The sequence below is a fragment of the Notolepis coatsorum genome, assembly GCF_963971535.1.
Source record: "Notolepis coatsorum genome assembly, chromosome: 9".
Taxonomy (NCBI): Eukaryota; Metazoa; Chordata; class Actinopteri; order Aulopiformes; family Paralepididae; genus Notolepis; species Notolepis coatsorum.
The window spans coordinates 110562255-110577159 of NC_140173.1; the positions used below are offsets into that span (position 1 = coordinate 110562255).

A 14905-nucleotide genomic window follows, 5' to 3' on the forward strand; every position below is an offset into this window, starting at 1 on the left:
AATTATCCTGATTATAAACTACATTTTAGTTTCAATTGTGTTATTTGCTTGTGTTAACATGTCTTCTTAGAATGTTACAAATGATAGATTCTTCAGTGTAGAATAGAGAGTGATTAAAAGAATAAGACAAGGAGAAAATGTAGGCCTTAAGCTGTAGAATCACTTGGCAGGCAAAAGAAATTAGTGCTTTAAGTCACACGCAGACAGACAATTGTTTCTCTGATGCAACTCTAGAGTGCAGCGTTTGACAGCGAATAGTTAGGGGTGTGGTTAGGGAAAGCTAAAAGCATGCTGGGAAAGGGAAGGGAAAGAGGGCACCATACCACAGGGCAAAGGGCATCCAGCCCATCTAGGCCTGGCAAGCCTGGTTCACCCTTCTCTCCTTTAAAGCCTCGGAAACCCTGTTTGTGAAATTAACCATTTAAATAATCTGAGCTTTGTGCCTCTCACAGCAGAGAGGTCTCCCCCTGCTGGTTGATGGGAGGATCGGCAGGTACTCCGCTGCTCAGACTGGACCTAGGTGTGCCCAAGCATGCAAGTCACCTATAGGACGGTCTGGAAGTGGGCTCACTGTGATGAAGTGGCGAACAGCGAGCTGCACCAAAGATCTGAAGATATGGCAGGTTGTTATGAAGGGTTGTATCAAAGTTTTGATCGGATGGAGAGTTGTTATGGTGTGTTCTGTGTTGTAACAAAGTTCTGCCGATATAGGAGTGGTGTGTTGTAACAAAGATCTGAAGATATGGGAGGTTGTTATGGTGTGTTGAAACAAAGGTTTGAAGATATAGGAGTGGTGTGTTGTAACAAAGATCTGAAGATATGGGAGGTTGTTATGGTGTGTTGTAACAAAGATCTGAAGATATGGGAGGTTGTTATGGTGTGTTGAAACAAAGATCTGAAGATATGGGAGGTTGTTATGGTGTGTTGAAACAAAGGCATGACGATATGGGAGGTTGTTATGGTGTGTTGTAACAAAGGCATGACGATATGGGAGGTTGTTCTGGTGTGTTGTAACAAAGGTTTGAAGATATGGGAGGTTGTTCTGGTGTGTTGTAACAAAGATCTGAAGATATGGGAGGTTGTTCTGGTGTGTTGTAACAAAGGTTTGAAGATATGGGAGGTTGTTCTGGTGTGTTGAAACAAAGGGTTGAAGATATGGGAGGTTGTTATGGTGTGTTGTAACAAAGGTTTGAAGATATATGGGAGGTTGTTATGTTGGGTTGACAAATATTTGAAAAGATGGGGGGTTGTTATCATAGAGGTTTATGGTTTGTTCTCAGCCTGTCAAGTCTCCTGCTATAAGGCAGAGCCTGCAGAGGGAGGATGAAGCTCTGTGACAGAGCTGTAGTAGGAGGGAGGGTGAAGCTCTGTGAAAACTAATTGCTTTGCCACTCATCAGCAGTGAGCCCCAGGTTCCTGTCCGTCTCAACCCTGGAAAGAAGAAGCTACCTCAGTTAAGAGTTCTGGTCTGTGGTCCATTGTTGGTTGTTCATCCACCAACAATAAATAATTGTATGCGATATTTTGAATTACAACCCCTCCTTTTCTCTTACCTCCTTGGTGAAAATGGTTCAAATGTTTTTAACCAAAAACCCTTAATTAAATCAGTTAAAACCAGCAAGTGCTGTGTGTTTCCTCAATATTTGTTCTACTTGACAGAACTCACTTTGGACCAGAACTCACTTTGAGGTTTATTAGTACTGTACCACTGTGCACCAGAGGCAAAAGGCACTAAACCTCAGAACGCAAAGACTTCTAGAAACTGAAGTCCTGTGGGGGGTCCTGTAGACCTGTATTCTGAGGTCTAATGCTCCTTCCCTCTGCCTCCTGGTTATACATTGAGCTACGGACATACCAACGGACAGGGGGCATCTAATCCAGGTGCTCCTTGGTCTCCCTTATCCCCTTTGATCCCCCTGTTGCCCTTCTTGCCCCTCTCTCCCTGCAAACAACAGTGCATTAAAAAAAAAAAAAAAAAAAAGACAAACTTTAGTCCTCCTGGTCAATATGCCACACAGTAAGCAGAGATACGTTTTTTTTAAAGCGCAATAATCAGTAATTCTTACCTATACAGGTATGCCTAATTTAGACATTCATATCAATATGGTATTCTGAGTTAATACCGTTTTTTACATGTTTTTTTTTCAGAAGACAATATATGATTTATAATGGGAATTTAGTGGAAGGGGAGGGTGAGTGGAAGTAGTTAGGGGGGGGGTATAAGCCAGTGTGTAGTTGGTGAGCGGTACCTTCACAACATCTCTATATAAAGTAAATATCATCTTGCCATAATTGCCAAAATATAACATTGCCAATTATCTTAGCAGATATTGTGATGAAAGGAATAAATGTATCTGCATGGCAGATAGCTGTCTGCTATAGCCCTCTAAAGTGCTGTCTGCTATAGACCTCTAAAGTGCTGTCTGCTATAGACCTCTAAAGTGCTGTCTGCTATAGACCTCTAAAGTGCTGTCTGCTATAGCCCTCTAAAGTGCTGTCTGCTATAGACCTCTAAAGTGCTGTCTGCTATAGACCTCTAAAGTGCTGTCTGCTATAGCCCTCTAAAGTGCTGTCTGCTATAGACCTCTAAAGTGCTGTCTGCTATAGCCCTCTAAAGTGCTGTCTGCTATAGACCTCTAAAGTGCTGTCTGCTATATACCTCTAAAGTGCTGTCTGCTATAGACCTCTAAAGTGCTGTCTGCTATAGCCCTCTAAAGTGCTGTCTGCTATAGACCTCTAAAGTGCTGTCTGCTATAGACCTCTAAAGTGCTGTCTGCTATAGCCCTCTAAAGTGCTGTCTGCTATAGACCTCTAAAGTGCTGTCTGCTATAGCCCTCTAAAGTGCTGTCTGCTATAGCCCTCTAAAGTGCTGTCTGCTATAGACCTCTAAAGTGCTGTCTGCTATAGCCCTCTAAAGTGCTGTCTGCTATAGCCCTCTAAAGTGCTGTCTGCTATAGACCTCTAAAGTGCTGTCTGCTATAGCCCTCTAAAGTGCTGTCTGCTATAGACCTCTAAAGTGCTGTCTGCTATAGACCTCTAAAGTGCTGTCTGCTATAGACCTCTAAAGTGCTGTCTGCTATAGACCTCTAAAGTGTTGTCCGCTATAGACCTCTAAAGTGCTGTCTGCTATAGCCCTCTAAAGTACTGTCTGCTATAGACCTCTAAAGTGCTGTCTGCTATAGCCCTCTAAAGTGCTGTCTGCTATAGACCTCTAAAGTGCTGTCTGCTATAGACCTCTAAAGTGCTGTCTGCTATAGACCTCTAAAGTGCTGTCTGCTATAGCCCTCTAAAGTGCTGTCTGCTATAGACCTCTAAAGTGCTGTCTGCTATAGACCTCTAAAGTGTTGTCCGCTATAGACCTCTAAAGTGCTGTCTGCTATAGCCCTCTAAAGTGTCCTTTATACTGCATTTGGGGTGAGTCGTAAAGTGATGTTTTACAAGAGGATTATTATGTTTAGCTAACTAGCCTAATTAAGAGCCAGATTAAGCTAAGATTTAGTATTTAGTTGACACTTTTATCCAAAACAACGTATAAATTGCACACCTCTGGTGGCTAAGGATAAGTCATATTGTTCGTCTAGCAGTGCCGAAATTGAGTGCTGAGTAGTAGACTTATTAGCATAGTAGGTAGTAGTATAGGCATAGTAGCAAAGTACATAGTCGATAGTAGTATAGACAAGTATCTTTTCTTTATTTAACCTTTATTTAACCAGGCAGGTTAATTAAGAACAAATTCTTATTTTCACAATAGTAGAAGACACCAAGAAGGTTTGTTTTATTTTTATTTATTTTTATACACAATTGTTTTCCTCTTATTTTAAACTGCCACCTTGAAAATCTAAAATCGGCTGCCTTAGCAGAGAGAGGGCTAGTACAATAGTCTAATTTGAAAGAGTCTGTATGAACCATTAACCACAGATCATAACTAATTTATAATGGTTTTATGAAGATACCAACTAAAATGTAAGTTACTCAAATAGAGCATTATGACCTAGGTTCTGTATAATATCCCCATGGTATTTACTTTCTGTATGTAAATTATGAACTAAGTTAAAACATGAAATATGAACCAATAGCTGTTAGATATTATGTGCTGGTAATTTCATTAGGTAATTGACTTGCTGCAAAACCAATTTTCCTTTGAGGGATAATCCTGTGGGGGAGTTCCCTACAATTAGTGGTGAATCGGTTAACTCTTACTGTTTTTGTAATTCACTACTAAAATCCTATCCGTGAGACTGCCCCATAAACTGAGGGTCATAGGTTCAGTACTCAATATCAGGCAGGCAGGAGATATGCAAAGACACTCATTCCAAATTATATGATCTCTAAACATGGCGCTCTAAGTTCCAAACGATCTATCAAAGTTCATCTGAATCTCAATATTCATATTATTCATATTTATGTAATTTAATGGTAGCATCAACTTACATTGCATAAGGTAAGCTTAAAGGAACACTTTGGGAAATAAAGTTATTTGCCCTATTCCCCAGAGTCAAACAAGAAGACTGATATCAGTTCATCTCTGTGTGTCCAGTAGCGCCAGAGAAAGGTCCAGGTACTTGCTAGACTAGCTCAGCACAAGGACTGGAAGCAGTAAGGAGCAGCTCTGTCAAAAGTGAAGAAATACAATTTCCAATAACTCCAAAACTGACACACAGAGATGAAAATGGTATTAATCTTCTTTAAACGTATAATGTGTAATTTTCTGCTGCTAGGGGTCTCTCACTCAAAACAATAACAAAAGACGGCATTTGATGACGTCATGAAGGAGTGTGGGATCATGGAAGTTTGTTGTCTTCATTGTTAAAATGCACTGCACTTTTTTTTCTTCGCTTTTAGCTAGATTAAGAATTTAAATGAGCTCTTTAGACATGGTTTTAAAGCTACTGGCAGACTGGGGTACATCACCAACATCTCTAGATTAATCACAGAGTTTATAAGTAGCTCAAAAGTGTTAGCACAGCAAAGCTAATGCTAACCATTTTATGTAAGTGAATGGGAAATGCTAGTACCATTAGCCCCAAACTCTGGGACATAGTTAAATAAAAACACAGATTTGGGTGGTCTTACCTAGTTTGTTAGTTAGGGATTGGTCAATCTTAGATTGTACTAGTAGATTCAATTTCATAGACATGGTAGTTTATAGCAAAGTGTTCTAGTTTTTGAATGGAAAATATAATGATAAATACTTCCGCAATAATTTTTTTTGATAGTTTTGATGGTATGATGGTATTTGATGATATAGTTTTCCACTACAAATTAAAATTTTGACATTATTTTGATATCTACAATAGGCTACAATTGTCATGGTCCGATTTCATTTAACTTTTTTTTTTAAATCAATTTAAGAATATACAGTATGTATATTATACAGTATATATATAATATTTAACGATATGTATATCGTGGACAACAGTATAGTAAAAATCCATACTTTTCCATGGATCCATGAAGGTATACTTTAATATAAGGTATACCTTCCAGCCCTACAGGTCTAGTGACATTTCAATGCAGAAATGTTACATATTATATCTTTAAGTCCATCTGGTTAGATTTGCTTGTTGTAAATGGCTCTGGATAAGAGAGTCTGGTAAATGCCTAGAATGTACGTATATGTAGCTACAACAGTCACCAGCCTATAGCATAACATACAGCAAGTAGTTCCACACATGGTTGCATCTAGTTTCACTGATCACTAGGTTTTGGGACAGGTTGTTCAGTAAAATATAAAATGTAAATGTTAAAGAACTGTATCCCTACATATTATTTTGCTTAAAGTGAAATGTGACCATAGTACCGGTATGACTACACTGTAATGCCATTTGAGTGTCGCACTCACCAAGGTCAAAAGGCTTCTTCAACGGGCTCTCAGTATGACTACAGGGGAATTATGATTGTAAAGGATAATATACTGCCAGGCTAACATGCAACGTTCCTCCAACATTGTCTCAACATTACCTGTGCAAACCGCTATCCAACATTTAAGCTAACACCGAGGCAATGTTAGGAGAGCATCGCTCGTCAGCAAGGCGCAGAGGAGATTACAGGAAGGCTTGCAAGGAAGAGGTTAAATAGTAGGAAAAGGAAGGAAGGAAGGAGGAAGGAGGAGGGTAGAGGAGGAGGAAGATTAACCCAGGACTACATTAGAGTGCAGGAGTGGAAGGAGCAGGAGGCCAAGGTTTGTGAGAGGGAGAGAGGGCAACCCCGGCATAAACAAAGAGCCACGGGACACAGAGCAAGGTGGAGAGGGGAGGAAAGGGGAACAGGAGGACCTGCAGAAACAAAAGGAAGACAAGACAGAAAAGTAAAAACAGAACCACTGTCCCAGAGCGTCATCTGCAGCACCTTCAACTGGAGCCCAAACCGCCGTGTGAATCCTTTGAGATTCGATCACAGATTTTGACGTGAGTGAGAGGCCAGTTGAGTGTGCTGAGACAGCTAATAAAAGAGACTTTAAAGATGGGAGTCAGAATATTAAAACAGTCGAATGTTAATAGGAAGGAGGGAAAAAAAGAGGAAGGGGGATGGGGATATTTGGAAACAGATTCTGTAGTATAAGTACATACACTGGCATTCTGCATATACATTTTAGAGGATTTAAGGTAGAGTATTGTACATGTTTCATTTTGCAGGGATATTTTACCATGAACATTGAACTAACTAGACTTGAACTAGTATAAAACTGTGAGTATGAAGTTAAATGTACTGTATGTATGTATCATACTGTATATTGTTCACAGTATGATATATTCACAGTATATGCATAATATCATTCACAGTCAAAATAAAAAGATTATAATAATACATGAGGTAACAGATGGATCATTCCAAAGAAACTATTTGACACATCTTAAAGCAAATGTATGTATACTTCATGCAAGTGATTGTGCCTGCTGGAATATTGTCAATCAATTAATTCCTCAATTATCCTTTGATCCCTTCCAGTTAATTTGGCCTACATTTTATCATCGACCCTCAGGTAGAAAGCCACTGCAAAACAAATGCGTTTGCCACTTAAAAAGCAAAAGACATCTTGACATGAATTATTCAACCACACATAGACCGTCCAGGGTGACTCTATCAAAGATCATATTTGATCAAGTATCAAACAGGTCATTGATATACATACACTCCACGGTTCTGCTCAAATGACCTTTTATGGCAAAAAACCAAAGAACGATGGATAAATGATGGAAAAGGTCTTGGAAATACCACTGATATCATGGTTCAAATTGGATTATACCACAGTATTTATTTATACTGTGACCAGTACCATGATGAAACTCAAATGACCATCAAACTACTATGATAGGTTTTTGGTAAGGGAAATATGTCAACAAAGAATGCTATCAACACTGGTTTGGCTGCTGTAAAGCACTGAGTTTTTCAAACCATAGTTTATGTTTATGCTAATTAGACCAAATGCCCTCCGGTCTAAACAAGCATAACGTAACAAGCAAAGTCATTATAATGGCATCTTACCCGGTTTCCTTTAAATCCTTGTGGTCCTACTAAACCCTGAGAGAAGGAATTACAAATATTAACAACCAAAGCAGAGATGGTTTTATGTCTGATCAAAGAAATGCTATTTGCAATTACTTGACAGGTAGACAACTTACAGGGATGCCTTGAGGCCCAATTGGTCCTGGTACTCCTGGGTCTCCCTTCACAGCCTATGGTGACAGAAACAGGAAGACGTATGTATAATCTTCCAACAACAACAACAACAACAACAACAACAACAACAACAACAACAAAAATGCAAATGTGCGTGTCTGTGTGAGAGAGAGAGAGCGAGAGAGAGACATAGAGATACTCACTCTCTCTCCTTTTGGTCCTGCTGGCCCTGACACACCAGCTGGTCCTATTAAACCCTTCAGAATAAGAGCCAAACACACCTGTTAGTGGACCTTGTTAAGAGACAGGGCACTCGTGGAGGGAACATCATGATCAAATCTCTATCATTAATAGATCAACAAGCTTGTAGCACTGAAAAGCTGTCTGACTTGTCACAGATCACGTTGGCCTTTTTTCTTTTCCATAATGTAATCTCAGTCTTGAGGAATGGGAGAGAGGTATTGGGTTTGATTTGTTTTCTATGCTGTCATCTGTGACAAGAGTGCACCAAGCTGGTTGAGCTACCGAACAAGCCATCAAAAAAAAAGGAGGGAAAATGAGTAAATAAATAAAAGAATTCTGCTGCAATGCGCTGTCTGAGTAGAAGACAGGGGTGGACAGGAGGCATATCATATATACAGGATCCAACAGGGCGCAACCGTACTGTCCAACTGCACTGTAAACATGTCAGCATGCGGCGCGGGCATCTCTGCATGCTCTCTGGGTACAGTATGTCATAGCAATGGCAGCTCAAAGCTTTCCAATCCACTGCTGGTATAGGATGTTGTGGTAAGAAAACTGTTAAGGCGTGATGTGATTGAGAGATATGCATTGGCACAGACGGCGACGTATAGAAGACATCGTTAGGGAGAGTTGCTCTCTTCAAGTTTGACTGTGGTGACGTTTTGCGAAGGGCACCGCGTCACCTTAGTTTAATAGTTTCATAAGGTCCACAGGCAACCAAGTGGCAGTGTCTTCATGCCAATGCATCCTCAACAACACAGTCCTGAACAGAACCGCTCTCGCTGTATACAACTAGGAAGAGAAACAGACAGGACAAGCATGGAGGGAGCAAAGCAAGCAGACAGACAAGCAGACAAGACGCCGATACAGACAGACAAGCAAGCAAGCTGTGGAGGGTGGAGGAGGAGGAGGAGGAGGAGGAGGAGGAGGAGGAGGAGGAGGAGGAGGAAGAGGAAGAGGAAGAGGAAGAGGAGGAGGAGGAGGAGAAGAGTGGGTGACCGTAACAGGACACTTGCGCCACTCACCACTGGACCCGATCTGCCGTCTAACCCATGAGCCCCCTGTATAGCGTGTACACAGTTAGAGAGCAGAGATGATGGAGAGATGGTGGTGGGAGGAGGAGGAAGAGGGGAGGAGGTGTGGAGAGGGTGGGGGTGGGGGTGAGTAAAGCAGTGACTCTGGTGACTCCAAAACACACATCCCAGGTGGTAATTAAAGAGTGGTGGTGTAAGTGCTGGTGGTGCTGGTGAGTGAAAGTGATTGTCAGTAACTCCTTTTATAAGTAATGGTTGTTCATGACATCACATCTATAGCCACACTGTGGCTCATACTGTATCTAACAGAGACATGATCACTCAAACTGCTCTTTAGTTGGGGTGATGCTTTTGGACTCAGGTAAAATTATACCATATTTAATCTGACACAATAATACGCTTAATTGCTATAACAACTAAGGGCCGTTCTGCCCACTAGGCAGATCAGGCACTGCATTAAGGGCCCCACTTGCTTAACTCATTCAGCGCCAATCACGGAAAAAGTCGGGTTAAGTCGCCAACCGTTCAGCGCCAATCACAAGAAAAGTCTGGTTTTAATCGTTATTTCTTTTATTAGCTATATCCATACATTTTTCATCCATCCAGCCTGATGTTATCATTGGGAATGGGTCTGAGCTCGCAAAACGGCAAATACCGCCGCCTACACCTTCCAGCCGGTATTGCACTCTATTAGAAATGGTGTCGTTTCTTTTCTGGGCCGATCTGAGCCGTGCGGGCGGGGTTTAAAAAAGGGTTTCCGTTAGCCGGTAATTACCGGTATTTGACCGGCAAAATCTGTTGAAGTCCGACATATTTAATCTCTCCGGTCATAATGTCCGGTGAAAATAATTCCCTCTAAGCACAATTTGATGAATTGTATTAAAATAGGCTAAAATTAAATAGCCTATGCCAGTGTTTCTCAAAGTGGGGGGCGCGCCCCCCAGGGGGGGCGCAGAGGCATGACAGGGGGGGCCTTGAGATTTTTTTTTTGATTACAGAAAATTATCACTAAAGTGCTATCTGTTGCAGCTGCACTGTTCTCCATGAAAATACCATTTCTCAAAATCTGAAAATCATTATTTAATAAAACACAGAAAACAGAAACAAGTTACTCTGGATAAAAAAAACCTTTACAGACAACATTGAGACAAAGCTTCCTGACACATCTCCATCCAAACTCTTGGAAGAACTCTTTGAAATCTCATCTGATACCACCTAGAGAGCTAGTTTCAGAGTGTGGTGCTGAGTACCAAGTATCTCATCTCATGGCCCACCAAGAATCTCATGATGCAGCAGTTAAGGTGTTGATACCATTCAGCACCACATACAGTATCTGTGTGAAGCTGGCTTTTCATCCATGACAGCTCTGAAAACAAAATATAGGGCCAATTTGAAAGGTCACGATATTGGTGTTATTTCAATAAATTTAAACATGGCCCATTTCATGACTATTTTGTTGGGGCGGGGGGGGGGGGGGGGGGCCAAAATATTTGGTCCGCCAAAGGGGGGCCTGACAGAAAAAGTTTGAGAAGCACTGGCCTATGCGATGAACGAAACAATCATTACATTTGTTTCATCGTTGCTTCACCAAGCAGGTCTAAAAATAATGACAACGACGTTGACAGCGAGAGCTTAGTGCTGGGTTTGCGAGTGCATGTGCAGCTGCAAAGCCACAGAACCCACCAGCAGTGCCGGCACAGTGCAGTACTCCAATTCAGCCATTGGCAATTCAGCTGTTGGGTGGGGGGCGCTGCTGAGCGGTCCCCAGATAGGGCCTGAAAACAGCTGCATCTCTGGCTCTGCAGCGGCATACTCTCGCAAATAAGTCGTTGGGAGGTGGAGATTCATCACGCAAACCCACGATAATGTTGCCGTCTCTCTCTGCCAAATTTCTCAGTTCTTTGCTTGATATAATTAATACAAATGTCCAATATAACGGAATTCGTTAGCTCATAAAAATGTGATTATAACAGCTGTTTATTAATGTCGGGCCGACTGCCCACAGACACCTATTTGATTTAAAGTCAGCAGCAGCACGGAGTCTCGGGACTTATTTTATTTGGAATATAATGAATGTATACGCAAAAGTAGCCTAGTTTTAAGTTAAAATATTATAAATCTACATGCCTTGAGGATGTCATTCTTTATATAGCCTGCCTATCAATTGTTTTTAAGCCCCCCCCCCCCCCCCCCGCCCCCTTCATATGCAATGCCGGGCAATGTGGGACGGACCTCCACGAGCAGTATTTGGAATGGCGATCAGATAATTGGATTCTTTCTTTTGCATTACATCAGAGACCAGGTAAGGACTCTATATATCCAATCTTGCGTTGATCTGATATTTCTTTCTACCGCGATCGAAGCTGTCTGTGTGTGTGTGTGTGGCTGTTTACCGTTGGGTGCAGGAGGTGGGGGGGGGGGGGGGGGGGGAGCGCCGCGCTACGAGGGCCATTTCATGTATGCACGAGGAGACATAATAATGATAATCTAGCGTTGATTTCAGGAAGATTCGATAATCAGGCGAAAAATTACAACGTGATAAGTGTATTCCACTAAAACGCTATTATCACGTCTTTTCCTGGGATTACTAAGAATCACAAACTATACTCATATTCAAAACGGTATAAAACGGAAATGTACGGATGAAAAAACGATCTGTTTTGTGCATGTTGACTGGAAGCAACTCACTGACAATCGACGGGTGTATTAGACCCATAGCTATAATATAAGATATATTTTAAGCACTCGCAGTCTCCCCATTGATTAAAGCGATGGCGGTCTAGCGCCCTCTGGCGCCCCGACCCCTGGCGCTGATTGAGTTAATAGGGCCCCCAAAAGAAAGATTATTTCTCCCTAGGGCCCACAAAATTTGAGGGCTGGCTCCCATAGGGATACAACAATATTTATGTTGATGGTATCATGGGAATGTATGGTGTCTGGTTCACCTCCTTTCTCAATTATGCCCATATCACAAATATGTATACTGAATTATCTAGTGCAGCACAAAATACGATGCATATTATTATTCCATACAAAAGGAGTTACAGTACTATTGATGATAATGGTGATGATGATGATGATGATGAGGATGATGTGGCTGGTATAGTACAGAACAGACCAATCACCTTTGACCCTCCAGAATGTGATCCAATAGTGAAGGAGAGGAACCCCAAGTGATAGATGCCATTTATTGTTATATGAATTACAGTCTGTATCATATAATTTAACAATACAATACATGTCACTGTTTTGTGTAAAATCTCCCAACAACAAAAGAAAAAACACCCAAAATAACATCACCAAACTATCTGAATAATATGTATTGCTATGGCAATTGAGATGCACTAACCTAGATTTGATATACAGTAGTTGCCACATTAGTGAATTACACTCCTGTCACAAAATCCATCCATCCATGCAACATTTCGACAAGATCATGACAACATAAAAGCAACCACAGAGCCATAAAACCATCCATCCTTTGAGGGTTAGGCCTGAACTCAAAGCCACATAATATGACTGTGAATTATGACAGCCATATATGATGGTTCTCAAACACAGAAGTCTGGTGAGGAAGCAAACATCCAACCTGTCATTGAAATACTTCAACAAAAATGTTTATTACATTTAACACCAGGGCCCTGTTCCTCATACCTGGCTAACTGAGTTAGCCGGATAATCTTCAGGATAACTTGACATAAGTTAGACTTTTCGGTTCCCCGACGCACGTTTGTCTAAATCACTATGGCAACAGATCAAAAAGTTTGAACCTGCTCCAGTGCAGAGTTTAGTTCAGTTAGCTGGATAAACTGGCCACGCCCTCGCAAACAAATGCCAGCTCCCTTACAGATTCTGAATGATGTTTTTGTGCTTCGTTTTTCTAGATGGGGCTTTTGAAATGTAAAATAATAGACCTAAAATGCTGATAATAAATCATATTCAGCCTATGGATTTATTTTGTCCTAAATAATGCTCGTCATACGGCGCTCGCGAGTCGCGACACACACTATGTGGTTATTTTAATAACGGAGCATTGCAAATGTAAATCCTGCAGGGATATTTTTAATGAATGAAACCTATCAGGCATTTGGCTCTGATTCGTTTCATATTCTCCGCTGTGGATGTATTTGCTTAATGGAGCGCCCGGATTGTGTTTCATTCAAGCATAAATTGAAGCGTCTTTATGCGTGGATTGTGGATGTGAATTACGACAAATCTGAATCTGTGGATTGTTGAATTGTATCACTGTCACTCACACGTTATTGTGATATTGTAACTGGGATTAAAATGTCTGAGGAGATGCGCTGTTTGACGGATTTGATGACGTGGACGTGACTTGAGAAAAGTGAATGAGCAATTGCAAGCCTTTGACGTTTTGATGAATGCATTTATCTGTTCAAGCACTGTTATCTGATGATGAACAAGAGGGTGATGAACATGACTGGTGTCACTGGTATAAACCAAAGGTTAATCAATTCAATGCATGTATGGATGATGTCCGAAACAGATTAAAACCTGATTAATAGTGAAACTGTATATAACCTCCAAGCCTCTCTCACACGTTATTTCGGGGGTTGCGCCTTGAAAACTTTGGGAACCATGTATTTATATAGTACATGATACCTAAGCGCATACAGTACAGATATCCTCATAAGTATCTATTAATTCGTATCAATTAGATATTCTTCTGGCTTGTTTTTATCTACTTATTCTGAAAGAGTTGAACTAATTATTTTCGCTAGCAAGATCTCATTCGATTATTCATTCCATTGATGAGGGACTTAAAATTTGCCTATAGATATGCATTTAACTTGTCAGCGAGGCTATTGAGCCGTACTGTATTGTACCCATTCTGCAATCTGTTAATAAAGTTTTCAATCAATCAATGCTGTTAGAAAATCACAATCGACACCTGCTGTCTTTTCAGGTGAGGCGGCTGCGCGCAATTATCCTGAGTATCAAGTCTGGTTCGAATTAACGAGAGTGAATCAGCGTTCGAGGAACAGGGAAAGCCTGGTTTCAAACATCGGGTTAATTTAATCTGGCTAATGGGACTTTTGATCGACTTAGTTGAACCAGGTACGGGGAATAGGGCCCAGAACAGACAGAAGCAACATCTAAAAAACAAAACAAGCTATTATGAAAAATGTCTTTGCAGAATTGCGGGAAGTCCAATGTACTTACAGGAAGTCCAAGGTGTCCCCTGTCCCCTTTGTCTCCTTTCTGACCAGACGCTCCCTTCTCTCCTCTGATTCCTATGCCTGGCTCCCCCTGGTGTCGTAGATATATTTTTTTTAATGTAATGTCATTGTACAGCACAAGTACAGCAAAGAAAATAAATTGGCATTTTACTTGAGTAAAATCATGGAATTAATGTCAAATCAACACAAGAAAGTATATTTAGATTCAAAGACTATTTTAATAGCTTTCTTTGAATACAGTTTCTCTCCTGTGAAATGCAAATGTTCAACAAAACCATCAACATTGACTCAGCTAGACCTCTTTCTTATATCCACGGCCCTAACAGAAATAAAAACAACCCAGGCCTATGTTAAAGTGCAGATTGGCTTAGAGGACGATAATGTCTTGTATGAACTACCAGTAATATAAATCATATTATTAACAACAAAAACGTGTTCCATCTTCATGTCAGAGGATTTTCAAAAAGGTGCATGAGTCGATGCAAAAAAAGAACAAGCAAATACTGCTGAAAGTTCAGAATGTTGAAGATTTTTCACTCCATAGATTAATCTAGATACATTTATTTTAATGCTTTAAATAATTTATATTAATCTCCAAAGTTAAAGCATTAACTTTGCCAGCCCTAATATATATACAGTATATATTATATATACAACCTTACTGAGTAAATATGTCGATCTGATGTATGTACAGTATTACTATGTACAGTGATAAGTATAAATATACTATGCTAATAAGCCATACTGGCCTGTGGTATATCTAATAAAAGTAGGTATGGGATATGTAAGGGATAATGTATCTGCTCA

General features: G+C 40.6%; 1 protein-coding gene across 8 annotated transcripts in view; it reads right to left on the minus strand.

Moving 5' to 3' along the window:
* col13a1 (collagen, type XIII, alpha 1) overlaps window positions 1-14905 on the minus strand; it is a 71307-nt gene that overhangs the window by 2637 nt on the left and 53765 nt on the right. For 7 of the 8 annotated variants that reach the window (XM_084321660.1, XM_084321659.1, XM_084321661.1 and 4 more), the window contains 6 exons: window positions 14082-14168; window positions 8889-8924; window positions 7824-7877; window positions 7623-7676; window positions 7486-7521; window positions 1856-1942 (listed from right to left, as the gene is read on the minus strand). In XM_084321660.1, the coding sequence (XP_084177786.1) occupies window positions 1856-1942; window positions 7486-7521; window positions 7623-7676; window positions 7824-7877; window positions 8889-8924; window positions 14082-14168 (354 nt within the window). The remainder of the gene's footprint in view (window positions 1-1855; window positions 1943-7485; window positions 7522-7622; window positions 7677-7823; window positions 7878-8888; window positions 8925-14081; window positions 14169-14905) is intronic. The other variant, XM_084321658.1, reaches the window with a different exon arrangement.